The sequence below is a fragment of the Erinaceus europaeus genome, chromosome 21 (assembly GCF_950295315.1).
Source record: "Erinaceus europaeus chromosome 21, mEriEur2.1, whole genome shotgun sequence".
Lineage (NCBI taxonomy): Eukaryota > Metazoa > Chordata > Mammalia > Eulipotyphla > Erinaceidae > Erinaceus > Erinaceus europaeus.
The window spans coordinates 27525578-27538591 of NC_080182.1; the positions used below are offsets into that span (position 1 = coordinate 27525578).

The 13014-nt window shown below is 55.8% G+C and overlaps 2 protein-coding genes and 1 long non-coding RNA gene across 5 annotated transcripts in view; 2 read left to right on the forward strand and 1 right to left on the reverse strand.

Moving 5' to 3' along the window:
- NR2C2 (nuclear receptor subfamily 2 group C member 2) overlaps positions 1-6499 on the forward strand; it is a 43329-nt gene extending 36830 nt beyond the window's left edge. For both annotated transcript variants that reach the window (XM_060180639.1, XM_060180640.1), the window contains exons 11-14: positions 38-177; positions 790-927; positions 1899-2004; positions 2474-6499. In XM_060180639.1, the coding sequence (XP_060036622.1) occupies positions 38-177; positions 790-927; positions 1899-2004; positions 2474-2648 (559 nt within the window). In that variant the 3' untranslated portion in view covers positions 2649-6499. The remainder of the gene's footprint in view (positions 1-37; positions 178-789; positions 928-1898; positions 2005-2473) is intronic.
- A 420-nt stretch (positions 6500-6919) lies between these two features.
- MRPS25 (mitochondrial ribosomal protein S25) lies at positions 6920-10060 on the reverse strand. The gene is made up of 4 exons (XM_060180655.1): positions 9811-10060; positions 8005-8111; positions 7355-7442; positions 6920-7189 (listed from the first exon to the last, which is right to left on the reverse strand). The coding sequence occupies exons 1-4, from the start codon at positions 9966-9968 to the stop codon at positions 6997-6999; spliced, it is 546 nt and encodes a 181-aa protein (XP_060036638.1). The 5' UTR covers positions 9969-10060; the 3' UTR covers positions 6920-6996.
- Positions 10061-10603: 543 nt separating this feature from the next.
- LOC132535296 (uncharacterized) lies at positions 10604-12200 on the forward strand. 2 transcript variants are annotated; one of them, XR_009547079.1, is made up of 3 exons: positions 10604-10840; positions 11474-11617; positions 11783-12200. It is a non-coding gene; the product is annotated as an uncharacterized LOC132535296 (long non-coding RNA). The 2 variants fall into 2 exon arrangements; XR_009547078.1 differs by lacking the exon at positions 11474-11617.
- Positions 12201-13014: the final 814 nt, after the last annotated feature.

Here is a 13014-nt window from a genome sequence, read left to right on the forward strand (position 1 = left end):
AGCGCCCTCTGAGACACAGCCTGTCTCCTGGCCCCAGGCAGGAATGCAACACCAGCCTGGTGCGTGCCTGCTGGAACGAGCTCTTTACCCTCGGCCTGGCGCAGTGTGCGCAGGTCATGAGTCTGTCCACCATCCTGGCGGCCATCGTCAACCACCTACAGAATAGCATCCAGGAAGGTAGGGCCAGCTGCTGCCCGGGCTTCCATCAGGCATAGTACTCCCCAGAACAGACTTACTCACTGATACTTCACTTTCAGCTAGGAAGTGAGGTGCTGGGCCATCTTGAGGAAACTGGTTTTTCTGTCAAAAAGTGAATCATTTTCCCATTCCTTCCAGTCTGTGGCCCCTTACAAAAGCTCAGGCTACTATTCCTCTTTTCTTTAAAAAATGTTTGTTTTTCTTGCAATTGGTGTGTCGCACCAAAGTAAAAGACTCTGTGGTAGTGGTGGGGGCGGGGGGTTAAGGTCCTGGAACATGATGGCAGAGGACCTGGTGGAGGTTGATTTGTTATGTGGAAAACTGGGAAGTATTATGCATGTACAAACTACTGTATTTACTGTTGACTGTAAAACATTAATCCCCCAATAAAGAAAAAAAAGAAAAGTGAAAGGGAAAAATTTGTTTGTTTTTGTTTTTGTTTTTTAATGAGCAAGAGAGAGAGAGAGGCCGGAAGCAGAGCCCCGCTCTGGCGTGTGTAGTGCCAGGGATTGAACCCAGTATGTCACACAGGCAAGTCTCCTCTGTACCACAGAGCTGCCTCACTAAATATCTGTGATTCTTGATTTCTAGATAAGCTTTCTGGTGACCGGATAAAACAGGTCATGGAGCACATCTGGAAGCTGCAGGAGTTCTGTAACAGCATGGCAAAGCTGGGTGTAGACGGCTATGAGTACGCATACCTCAAAGCCATCGTTCTCTTTAGCCCGGGTAAGATACGCGTTGACAGCTTGTGACTTTCTCTTGTGTCTCTGATATTTCTGCACGTGAGCAAGTTGCCAGGATGTCAGCAGCCCTGAACCCAACAGTGTGAGAACAGGTGTCCTCACAGTAGCTGTGTGGCTTGCAAGCTGCCTTTCTCACACACACACACTGCCGTTCACACACAGACACACTGCCGTTCAGACAGACACAGAAACACATGCTGCCATTTGCACACAGGCTACCATTCACACACACACACACACACACACACACACTCCCATTTACACACAGACACACTGCCATTCACACACACACACAGACACTCATACAGGCTGCCATTCAGACACACGCATACACCCCTGTTTAAGTCCTGTCTCACAGTCCCAAGGGAGACATGGGCTGAGCTGCCTGGTGAACAGTGTGCTATGGCTAGGCAAGGCTGACACATGAGGGAGAGTGAGCAGCAGACTTTGGCTCTGGCTTCTCTAGTCCTTTGCTAACGTGCAGGCTGTTGGCACATAAACACAGGGAAGAAGGACACTGCGCACTTCCCAGTCTTGGGTAGGGGCAGCAGACCTGTTGGTGGAGTGGAGCTGAGGGGGGCAAAGGGGTACCAGTCTTCCACAGCCGGGCTGCACACAGGACCTCTCCCTTCTTCCCCAGCTCTGTGAGCAGTGAGACAGCTCATCAGGTGTATAGAATTAGTTAAACGTATAGAAAGTAAACACTGATTTTCAGCTTTGTGAGACAGTTATAGAATCGTACAGATCCCCTTGGGCTAGTGTAAGGTACACCACACAGAACCCGCAGGCCTTGGCAGAGCCCAAGAAGCCCTATTGGCCATGACAGCCAAGCTGGATCAGCAGTTGTCTGCTGCAGACAGGGCACTTGTGGAGGCCAGAAGCCCACACTGTAGTCTGACTCAGCTTTTCCAGTGCAGGCAGGGCAGTCACACTGGCGGCGCCATTCTCTTTCAGATCATCCAGGCTTGAGCAGCACGAGCCAGATAGAAAAGTTCCAAGAAAAGGCTCAGATGGAGCTGCAGGACTATGTCCAGAAGACCTATACAGAGGACACCTACCGGTGAGGCCGGCCGCGGCCACCTGCCCTGGAGTGGGGACAATGGGGGGGATGCCCCGACTGAGCCCGCTGCAGTGAGTGTGGCACTAGGAGGGGGCCCAGAGCCTCTGCTTTGCATGCTGGGAAGTGCTGGGCAGGGTCGGCAGGGCCCCCAGGGACTGAAGGACTGAGACCAGACTCCATTCCTCAGTGCTGGTGACTGGCCTGAGTTCTTAGCCCCTCTCCTTGACCAGAACAGGGAGCTCCTTCCTTCAGGTCAGCACCCACTGAAGACAGATGCCATGTTGTGCTCTCTCCTGGGGGGGTTCCAGCTGTGGGGGGTGTGTGTGTGGGGAGGTAACAGCACCAGAACCACTGAGATCAGCGATAGCGCATGTTGGGGGCTCGTCTGGGGGCTTCCGTCCTGGGCAGAGCAGGCCTGTCTCCCACCTCCCCCCCACAGTCTCTCCCCCATTTGCCCCCTTCCCTGCAGACTAGCTCGCATCCTTGTCCGCCTGCCGGCGCTCAGGCTCATGAGCTGCAGCATCACAGAGGAACTGTTCTTCACCGGCCTCATCGGCAACGTCTCCATAGACAGCATCATCCCCTACATCCTCAAGATGGAGACGGCTGAGTATAACGGCCAGATCACCGGGGCCGGCCTCTAGTGCCCACCCACCCAAGGAGCCTCTGGGCCTCGCATGCAGAGACCCGGCGCTGTGATGTGTGCACCTTTCCTGCCTGGTTTCTCACCTGTTGGCCCCAGACAACAGCAGCTAAAGACGAGTCGGACCCTTTCCTGCCACAAGAAACGTCTTAAAAAGCCTTTTGATGAAGCAACAGGTTTTGGAACAATCATTTAACTCTACTTGTATTTAGACATTCTCAAAGGGCAAAAGAAAGTTTTATACTATCAGACTTGTATTAAAGAGAACCTCCGAGGACAGTATGTGTGTACATATATATATACACACACATATATATGTATGTATATATGTGTATATATTGGCAGTGTCCTTGGAATCAGTGACTACGAGTTGCCAGGGTAAAACATGAGCACTTCCTACCGAGGGGTGATGTCAGCAGCACTTAACCTCCGGGCAGGGCGGACAAGCCTGGCCAGGCCTGCGGCCAGAGAGCGCAGATCTGAAGAGCAAGCACAGGAGACAATTACTTCTATCCAAGAGGAGCTAACTGTCCCCCAGTGGGGCGTCTGCTGCAGCCGTGCCTATGGTGCGTGAAAGGCCCCGCCAAGTGTGCGCTTAACCCAGCTGCCAGTGCAGTCCATGGAAGTGTGGAAGCAGCCTGAGCCGCCTCTGCAGCCACGGAGATGGCCCCTGACCAGAGCTCGAGGGCACTGGACCATCTGACAGTCCTGCTGCATGCAGTTGGGTGCTGCTCAGAGGGTGCGGGGGAGAGTGCCCTTTTCAGGACCACCTTTTCAGATGCCCAAGGCCTGGCTTGCTGCAGTTCAGCTGTGACTCCAGGAAGGGAGGCTGAGCGAAGGCCTGACTGGACAAGCCAGTGACTGAGGGCTTTCTACACTCCTCTCAGCAGACCGCCCCAGGCGGGTTCAGGCTCCTTAAAGCAGCTGTCACCCCAAGAGCAGAACGTGCTCAGTCCTGGCTAGAAGAGTGACACACCATACCTCGTCACCTCCTGGTAGGATGGTGCCTGAGGCAGAGTGGTGCCAGGCACAGCTGCAAGCCCAACAACTGTGCTGCATCAGTGGACACAGACTCCCGTTTCCAAGCCCCCAGCTGGGCTTTAAAGAACAGTGGGGCCGCTCATCATGAAATGATGGAAAGAACTTGGTGTTGCTAGTTAAATCTTTGCTTTTCGTACTCTGAAGTGACAGGCTAAATAAAGCAGGGGCGTCAGGGCAGGCGTGTCTCGCTGTCTCTGCCGTGAAAGGTTTCAGCAGAGGCATTCAGAGCCTGTTTGTGGCTCACTCAGCCAGTCGCCTCCTCATACCTATCCGTTAATACATTAACTCCCTGGCGGGTCATGTCTCGCTGCCTGAGTCCTCAGAGCTGGGGGGAGTCCGTGCTGGACAGACCCTGGAAGCCCTGTGGCCCTTGGGCTCTCAAGACTCAAGTTTTCAGATGTCACTGCAGCTTCTTGAGACTGAGGCCTAGACATGCCACTTAGATCAGGAGGTGCTAAAGCCCCAGCAGGTGACCGGAAGGAAGACAGCTTTGCTAGAAGTTTCCGATTCTATCCTGATCCCGCTCCTTGAGCCTCGTCATCCCCATTCTAATCCTGGGGGCCATTCAGAGCTTTGAACACTCCTGGGCCAGTTTCCAGGATCCCCTTGGCCTTACTCGGAAGTGACCTTGTCCTTAAGAACCAAGCGCATGGAAGTTCCCTTCCTGCCGTCACATGTAGGTTCATTCCAGCTCTTCTCAGATTGGTTAAATTAGCTCAAAGTCACAAATTACCTAGAGGGATCCCAAGCGAGTTATTAGTGCTCAATTTCATAAGACTTGCTTTGTGATGTCAGAGCGGCCCCTGAGCCAAACGGGAGCCAGGCAGGAGCAGGGCTATTTGTTAATCTCTGCAGGGGAGGCGACTCATGTCCACTAGAAGACAAGATGGATGGACACAGGAAGAAGTCTAGGGGTGGGTGACTTTCCAGATAACGCACAATCTTGGCAGTTTGTGGAGTCATCAAACAGGACAGGAAGAGGCTTAGAAAAAGACCAAATTGCTACAGCAGAATACTTTCCAAGTTATTCCTGAGTGGTGTTTTTAAAGGGAGTGTGTCACCACCCCCTGTGGAGAGTGTGTCTGAGTGTGAGTGAGAATGTGAGTGTGTGCGAGGGCTGCTTTATTTATTGTCTAAGTTCTGCTGTGAGGCTGCAGGCTGAGGTTCTCTGTTGGCTTTCTGTGTGACTTGAGGTGTAGTTATGTGTTGGGGTGCTCTGGCCCCCTCAAGAGTGGACTGTGCAGGGCTGAGCTGTGTCCATCACCCCTCACACTCTCAGCTGTGAGGCCTGTTCTGCCACAGCAGGGTGGGCACTGAGGGGGCTCTGGTGTCAGCTCTGCCAGTGCTTTGCTTCACTTGGAGACCAGCTGCACCTGTATCCTGTGGGGTCTCCAGCAGAGTGGCCTTGCTGTCCAAGCTTGGAACCGAGTGCAGCAAGGCTGCAATGACATTCCAGGAGGCCTAGGTCTCAAGAGTCCTATCACTTCTCCCCAGCAGGGCTGTCCCCTCAGGAATGCCCTGGGTGTGCAAGGCTGAGGCCAGCGAGACAATGGTGTGTGTGGATGCCCTCCCGTGTGCCTGTGTCTTCCCAGCATGTGTGTGGCAAGGACATGGTGTGTGGTGTAGACAGACCTGGAGCCAGACTCCATGTCCCGCAGTGCTGTGGGCTGTGAAGCACTGACATGGTGCCCCTTGGCTCCCCACCAACCGGGCTGGCCGGATGATGCTGACAGGGACCAGGAAGGCAACTTGTCCCAATCTGCAGCCCTCACGGCACTGGGGTGGGGGTAGGAGGTGTCTCTTGTGACCACACACCTCTGAGGCAGCTGCCCTGACCATCTCAAGCAGATGTAAGCTCGGAGCCACTGATTCACTCACTAGCCAGCAGCATGTGGATGTGAAACACTGACAACTCACTGAGTCAGGATTCTAAAATTTCAGATAAAAAATTGCTTTTACACACATGTGTGCCCTTCTTGTCCAGATCTGTTCTGGTGACTCCCCCAGACCCAGAAGCAGCTGCCTGTGGGGGAGCGCTTGAGCCCGCAGTACTCGGTGCCTCAGCCCTCTGTCTCCCTGGCCTCACCCGCAGGGTCTGAGCGTCGTCTTGTGTCCTTGCCTGTCGTGACAATCACACTGAAGGTGGCTTTCTAGCTCAGCTTGACACTAACCCCTGAGTCTGAACTGCATGTGGGGCCAGCCCTCTCTGGGGAGAAAGGCTCTGAGTAGCAGCAGGTTGGGGGAAGCTTAACTCGGGCAGTGAGATGCCACACACAAGTGGCTTCTCTTCAGCGAGTAGCATCAGAGCGTCCACAGACTTGGATGCTGCCACCACAGCCCACTAGAGTCTGGGCTATTTTTCTACCGTTTCCAAATGACCTTGTAAACCAGTGTTCACCTAGTTTTATAACTGAAAAGCTGCACATTTTTCTGAGTACAGAGCCTAGTTTTTACCTCTAGCCAGGGCCTCCCCAGAAGGTAGCTGTCCCGTCAGCCCTTTTATGAGATGAACATGAGAGGAGAACTTGGGCAGTGGATGTTCTTGGGCTGTTTCTGTAACCTCTGCCCTTCACAACATAGGAAATGTTGTTGATGCCGTTACCTTTTAATTCCAGGTTTTAAATCTGTTGAAAGCTGTGTTTGAAATCGGCTTGACGGGATGGCATTTAAAAATCTAGCATGTCTTTTAAACCTGAGTTTACTACCTAATTGGTGTCTGTCTCCAAGAGGTTTGCATTGTTGTGTTTGTAGAGTGCTGCAGTGCATGGACCAACTAGCTTCCACGTTTTATTAAATGCTGTTTTAACGTGGTGTTGTTGTGGCTTACTACTACTTACTACTACCCGACGAGGTCTCTACCATTAAAAGTGTCAAGACCACAGCGTGCCCTCTTCTCTCTCCTGCTGACAGCTGTAACATCACCTGTGCCCACCTGGTCACTCTGGGGGGCTTTCACCTCACATGGCCTTGGCCAAGGGTCACTCAGCCCAGTTGGGTCCCTTGACACCCAAGAGACCTTGCAGACACCTTCAGCATTAGGCTGGCAGACTAGGGGCCCTGCACGCCAGCAAGTCCTGGATGGCCTTTGGGGGCGTCCACGCTGACTCATCCCAGATGGCCCCTGAATTCCCCCAGAAGGTTCAGTGGAGCCTTGGAAAGAGATGGCTGCTAGAGCCTTGGCCCCATGCTCACCCCCCCACCCCCTAGAGCTATGGGACGGGGACAGACACATCACCATCAAGTAACTACTTTATTGGCAGAGGGGCAGGCTCCACTGGGCAACTGGACAGCAGCCACCGTGAGAGGACTCAGTCCTGGGTGTCGGCTCTCAGTGAGGCTTGGTACTTCCCCGTCATCTCCTTGGGCAGTGGCACTAGGCCGGGGCAGGGCACCTGGCCCTCCACCTCGCAGATACACTCCCGCAGGCAGTACTTCCGGGGCCCAAAGTGGGCTGGGTGCGAGAGTTGCTGCTTCTCCTGCTCCTCCCGTCGGAGTGTGTCCCTGTAGGGCCAGAGTGTCATGGGGTGGGGTCACAGTGCACCCTCACTCCCTGGTCTGTGTGTCTGCCTGCAGGAGGGTAGCCCACAGGTTGGCCGGAGGTGGGGGACAGGGCAGTAGCATGGGAGACTCAGCGCGGGGGACCCACTGCCAGGCCCCCAGACTTACTTGTTCTTCCCCAAGATTTTCCGGACGTGTGCCATGATCTCTGTGTTGGACTTGCTCTCCACGTCCACCAGGACCTGCTCCCCGGAGTCTGGACACGGAATAAGGTCAGAGGCAGCCTGGGGCCACGGGGTCCTGGGTTACAGCTCTGGCATCCCTCGGGAGCACCACGGACGGCTCAAGGGGGGGCAGGAAGCCTCTCTGTGCACCTTGTAGTCCTGGGGTGGGGCAGAGGCAGCCAGGCCTGACCCCCACCTCCAAGCACCCTTCAGAGTGCACAGGTGACAGACGTCCAGAGGGAGCTGGGTGTTGGCACTTATGTCATGGGCCCAGGAGGCCTCCCAGGCTCACCAGCAACAAGGAACCTGAGGGGCTCAGCACCCCCGAGCCTCAGCAGCAGCCACGCGGCACGGCTCTCACTCCAGAGACGTCCGTCTGCCTACCCACCAGCCCTGGCTGGTGACTAGACAGGAAGCCCTGTGTCCCTTGCAGTCCTTGTGGACTGGCCTGGGAAAACCTGCAAACCCAAAGCAGGTCTTTGCTCTAGCGAAATGAAAGAAGCAGACAGAGTGGGTGAGAGTAAGCAAAGCAGTGAGTGGAGAGGAGGGGCTTCCCAGGAATCTGGACAGACGCCCAAGGGGGCGCAGGCTCACCCAGGTAGAAGCGCAGGAAAGGTGAGGGCGTCATGTTCTTGAACAGCATAATCTGCACCCAAGGATTCTTGTACTGGATCTGGGGAACGTTGAAGAACACGAACTTCCTGGGGAGGGGGGCGGTTACAGGATGATGCTGATGGGAGATGAGACCCCAGAACAAGACAAAGACACCCCCCACCCCCTGGGTGCAAGCCTGGACAGCTTAGTACTGAGCTCAGTGCTTTGCACAGGTCATGATCACTGTCAGCCTGGGAGCTGGGCCATTAGACATGAAAGTCACAACCATAAAGTGACCTGGGTTGAGGACCAGCGTCACCAAACCAAAGGGTAAACGCTGGCGAACAGATTGTACACGAAGCCCGGACTCTGAGGGGCCGAGGCCCAAATACCTGCCTGGAGGGTGTCGTCATGGGGACCAGGGGACAGCCCAGCAGTGCCAGCACCCCCGGGGGCACACAGCAGAGCTACCCCTTCATGTTTCCCTCCACCTGAACGGGGGCACAGGTGGGGTCAGAGGGCAGACAGGCAGGCAGGGAACCCTCGAGAACCAGAACTAGGGGGGCTGGGGACAGTCACAGCTGACCACAGAGGACAGTCACTGACACGGGGACAGCCACTGACACAGGGATAGTCACTGATACGGGGACAGTCACTCATATGGGGGACAGTCACCACAGGGGACAGTCACTGACACGGGGACAGTCACTGACATGGGGGACAGTCACCACAGGGGGCAGTTACTGACACGGGGACAGCCACTGACACGGGGACAGTCACCGACATGGGGGACAGTCACCACAGGGGACAGTCACTGACACGGGGGATAGTCACTGACACGGGGACAGTCACTGATATGGGGGACAGTCACTGACACGGGGACAGTCACTGACACGGGGGACAGTCACTGATATGGGGGACAGTCACCATAGGGGACAGTCACTGACACGAGGACAGTCACTGACACGGGGACAGTCACTGACACGGGGACAGTCACTGACACGGGGACAGTCACTCACATGAGGACAGTCACTGACACGGGGACAGTCACTGACACGGGGGATAGTCACTGACACGGGGACAGTCACTGACATGGGGGACAGTCACCACAGGGGACAGTTACTGACACGGGGACAGCCACTGACACGGGGACAGTCACCGACATGGGGGACAGTCACCATAGGGGACAGTCACTGACACGGGGACAGTCACTGATATGGGGGACAGTCACTGACATGGGGGACAGTCACTGACACGGGGGCAGTCACTGACACGGGGACAGTCACTGATATGGGGGACAGTCACTGACATGGGGGACAGTCACTGACACGGGGGCAGTCACTGACACGGGGACAGTCACTGATATGGGGGACAGTCACTGACATGGGGGACAGTCACTGACACGGGGGCAGTCACTGACACGGGGACAGTCACTGATATGGGGGACAGTCACCACAGGGGACAGTTACTGACACGGGGACAGCCACTGACACGGGGACAGTCACCGACATGGGGGACAGTCACTGACACTGGGACAGTCACTGACACGGGGGATAGTCACTGACACAAGGACAGTCACTGATATGGGGGACAGTCACCACAGGGGACAGTCACTGACACGGGGACAGTCACTGACACGGGGGATAGTCACTGATGGGGGACAGTCACTGACACGGGGACAGTCACCACAGGGGATGTCACTGACCACCCACCGGGGGCTCCACTGGCCGGTGGCGCGGTTCTGAGAGGCAAGACCCGGAGCAGCCGGCCCCGGACTCCCGATCCCTCTCCCCACACCGCACCCACCTGGCGCCCTCGCCGAGCGGCCCGCACGTATTGTAGTTGACCGTCATGACCTTGACGGAGTCCTTGAACACCACGTCGCCCCGGCTCAGGTACTTCACCGTCCGGCGGATGGGGAAGCGGCCCTTCATGGACTTCGCGATGGCCCCGAGCGTCGGCATGGCGGCAGCCGGGCAGCGCCTCCGCCACTTCTCTTCAGTGCGCCTCGCGGCTTCCCGCGCCGCCTCACGGGCCGGCTCCCAGCGTGCAGCGCGCGCCGCGGAGCACCCTGGGACTGGTAGTCCCGCCCAGAGGGCCTCCCGGCGTACACCGCGCGCCACAGAGCACGCTGGGTCTTGTGGTCCCGGCCTGACAGCATGGCGGCCCGCACCTGGGGCTCCGCGCTCGCGGGGCTTTTCCTTCCCAAGAAAAAACGTGGAGCCGCGCCCAGCCCAGCAGCGTCGCCTGTTTCCTCAGCCTCTCCGGTTTGTTCTTGAACCAGAACCCTGCTCAGCCCTGGCTTATGGTGGTGCGGGGATTGAACCTGGGACTTTGGAGCCGAAGGCATGAGAGTCTGTTTGCAGAACCATTGTGGATCTACCCCCGCCCAAGCTTTTCCGTTTTCAAAGCGAAGTGTCTGAGCTATGATTTCTCACAGGGACCACGAACTGACCTGCCAGGGCAGGAGATGCTCAACGGCAGGACCCTGGGACCCCGACGCCACGTGCGAGGCGCTGAGGCACCAGAGGAAGCTCCTTGAGTGGTGGCGCCTGTCTCGTTCAGTGAGGACGCCGCCGCCGAGCAGGCAACACTGTCCTGTCCACACACACTGATGGGGAGGGGGGGGGGGGGACACGGACCAGGTAAAGCGCACACATCACAGTGCACAAGGAACTAGTCCCACAAAAAAACAAAGCGGAAATCACCTCATTGGGGGTGGGAGACAGCACAGGGGTTCTGCAAAGAGACCTGCCTGCCTGAGGCCCCGCGGTCCCCGGTTCAATCCCCAGAACCACTATGAGCCGGAGCAGAGGAGGGCTCTGGGGAAAAATGAGTAAGTAATGGGAGAGGGATTGGGGAACCCAGACGCTGGTGGTGGGAACGCTGTGGAATTAGAATCCTGTAACTCAAATCACTAATATAAAAGAAGGGAAAAGGCCAGCTTAGTTGCAAGGATAAAATGACACGTGAAACAAACCACTTTGGGCTTTGTGGTGTTTTAGACATCAACTGCTAATAAGTCACAAAAATACACAACAAAATAGATTTTCTAAAAGTGAAAGGAAGATTTAAGCTGTGTCGAGGCGAGGCGGCCCTCGGCAACGCGTGTATGACCGTGGGAGCACGGCTCTCTCCCGGCAGGTCTCAGACCCAGGTTGTCAGCCGCCCACTGTCCAACTGAGAGCCACATGCGAGGCACCACCCAACCACGGTGGGTGCCAGTGACGGGGCTCCACCACCTGACCCTGATGAGCCGTGGCCAGAACAGCTTCAGGCTCCCCCCCTTTTTATTGGGTAGACAGGGAAAAATTGAGAGAAGGCAGATAAGACACCTGCAGCCCTGCTTCACCAGTCGTGAAACTTCCCCTCTGCAGGTGGGGACCAGGGACTTGAACGTGGGTCCGTGTGCACAGCCACCTGGCCCCACATATATTTTCCAATTTTTTAAAATCTTTTTTTCTTCCAGGGTTATCACTGGAGCTTGGTGCCTGCACTACTATGCTCCTGGAGGCTTTTTTTTTGTGGATAGCAGAGGGAAATTGAGAGGAGGGAGAAGAGGAAGAGACACCTGCAGACCTGCTTCACCGCTTGTGAAGCGACCCCCGCACAAGTGAGGAGCCAGGGGCTCGAACTGGGATCCCAGGTGCACCACCGCCTGGCCCCCAGAATATATATATTATTTTTTACCAGAGCCCTGCTTAGCTCTGGCTGATAGTGGTACAGGGTACTGAACCTGGAGCTTTGCATAATCATGCTGTTTGCCCCCACCCTTCAGGCTGTTGCCCTCAGATGAAGCTACCGCAGCCAGCCATAAGGAATGAGCAAACGGTGAGAACTCAACACAGTGCCCACAGCAAGGTTCCTTAGCCCGTGGGCCTCGATGTCTCGAAGCACTGGCCATGGAAGGATCCTCACCATGCTGCTGCGAAAGTGCTTCATTCCAGGGCCAGTGCGGACACACATGACCATTCCCAAGGACTGGGGTTTGAGCCCTCGCTTCCCACCTGCAGGGGGGAAGCTTCACAAACAAGTGCGGCAAGTCTCTGTCTCTGTATCTCCCCCTCTGCTTCTGTCCTGTCAAATGAAATTGAAAAGAAATGGCTCTGGGAACAGTGGATTTAGCCTGTAGGCACTGAGCCCCAGCAATAGCCCTGGTGGCAATTGGCAAAAAAATAAAGTGCTTCATGTCGTGATCACTGGGCAGCACAGAGACTGCCTGAGATACTCCCAGAGCCTGGGGCCTCCGCCAGCCAAGGCTGATGGGTCAAGGAGCTCCTGACTCGCCAGTGGCCTTTGAGAGGAACCATCTAATGACACACACACACATACAGATGCTCACCTCTGAGTTTATTTTTTAATATCTATTTTCCCTTTTGTTGCCCTTGTTTTTTATTTTTGTTGTAGTTATTGATGTCATTATTGTTAGATATGATAGAAATGGAGAGAGGGGGGAAGACAAAGAGGGGTAAAGATAGACACCTGCAGACCTGCTTCACTGCCTATGAAGTGACTCCCCTGCAGGTGGGGAGCCGGGGGCTTGAACCGGGATCCTTATGCCCGTCCTTGCGCTTAGCGCCACATGTGCTTAACCTGCTACGCTGCTGCTGCCCAACTTCCCATGAGTCTGTTTTTTAAAAGGGTTTCCAATCTGAGGCCTCCAGTCATGCAAGCAAACCAGTGACCCCCCCCCCCAGCTGCTGTCATTGACAGCAGGTCCCCCACAGGGGGGGGGTGGCTTGGGAAGTTTCTCACGAGCCCCCCGGAAGCAGACACTGAGCCACAGGCAGTGAGCATCCTGGGCCTGCTGGCCAGGAAAGGGGACAAGCCGGCCACACTTAACGTCCAGCGCCGTCTGGAGTTCTGCTGACAGGGAGAGGCCATCGCTGACCACCTCCAAGGTTGGGGAGAGGGGATGGCCAGTCCCACATGCCACACTCCCCACGTCAAAACCCAGTGTTGTGTCTGTCTTGGGGACAGGTGTCAACTGGGTCCTGCCTCTGCTGAGGA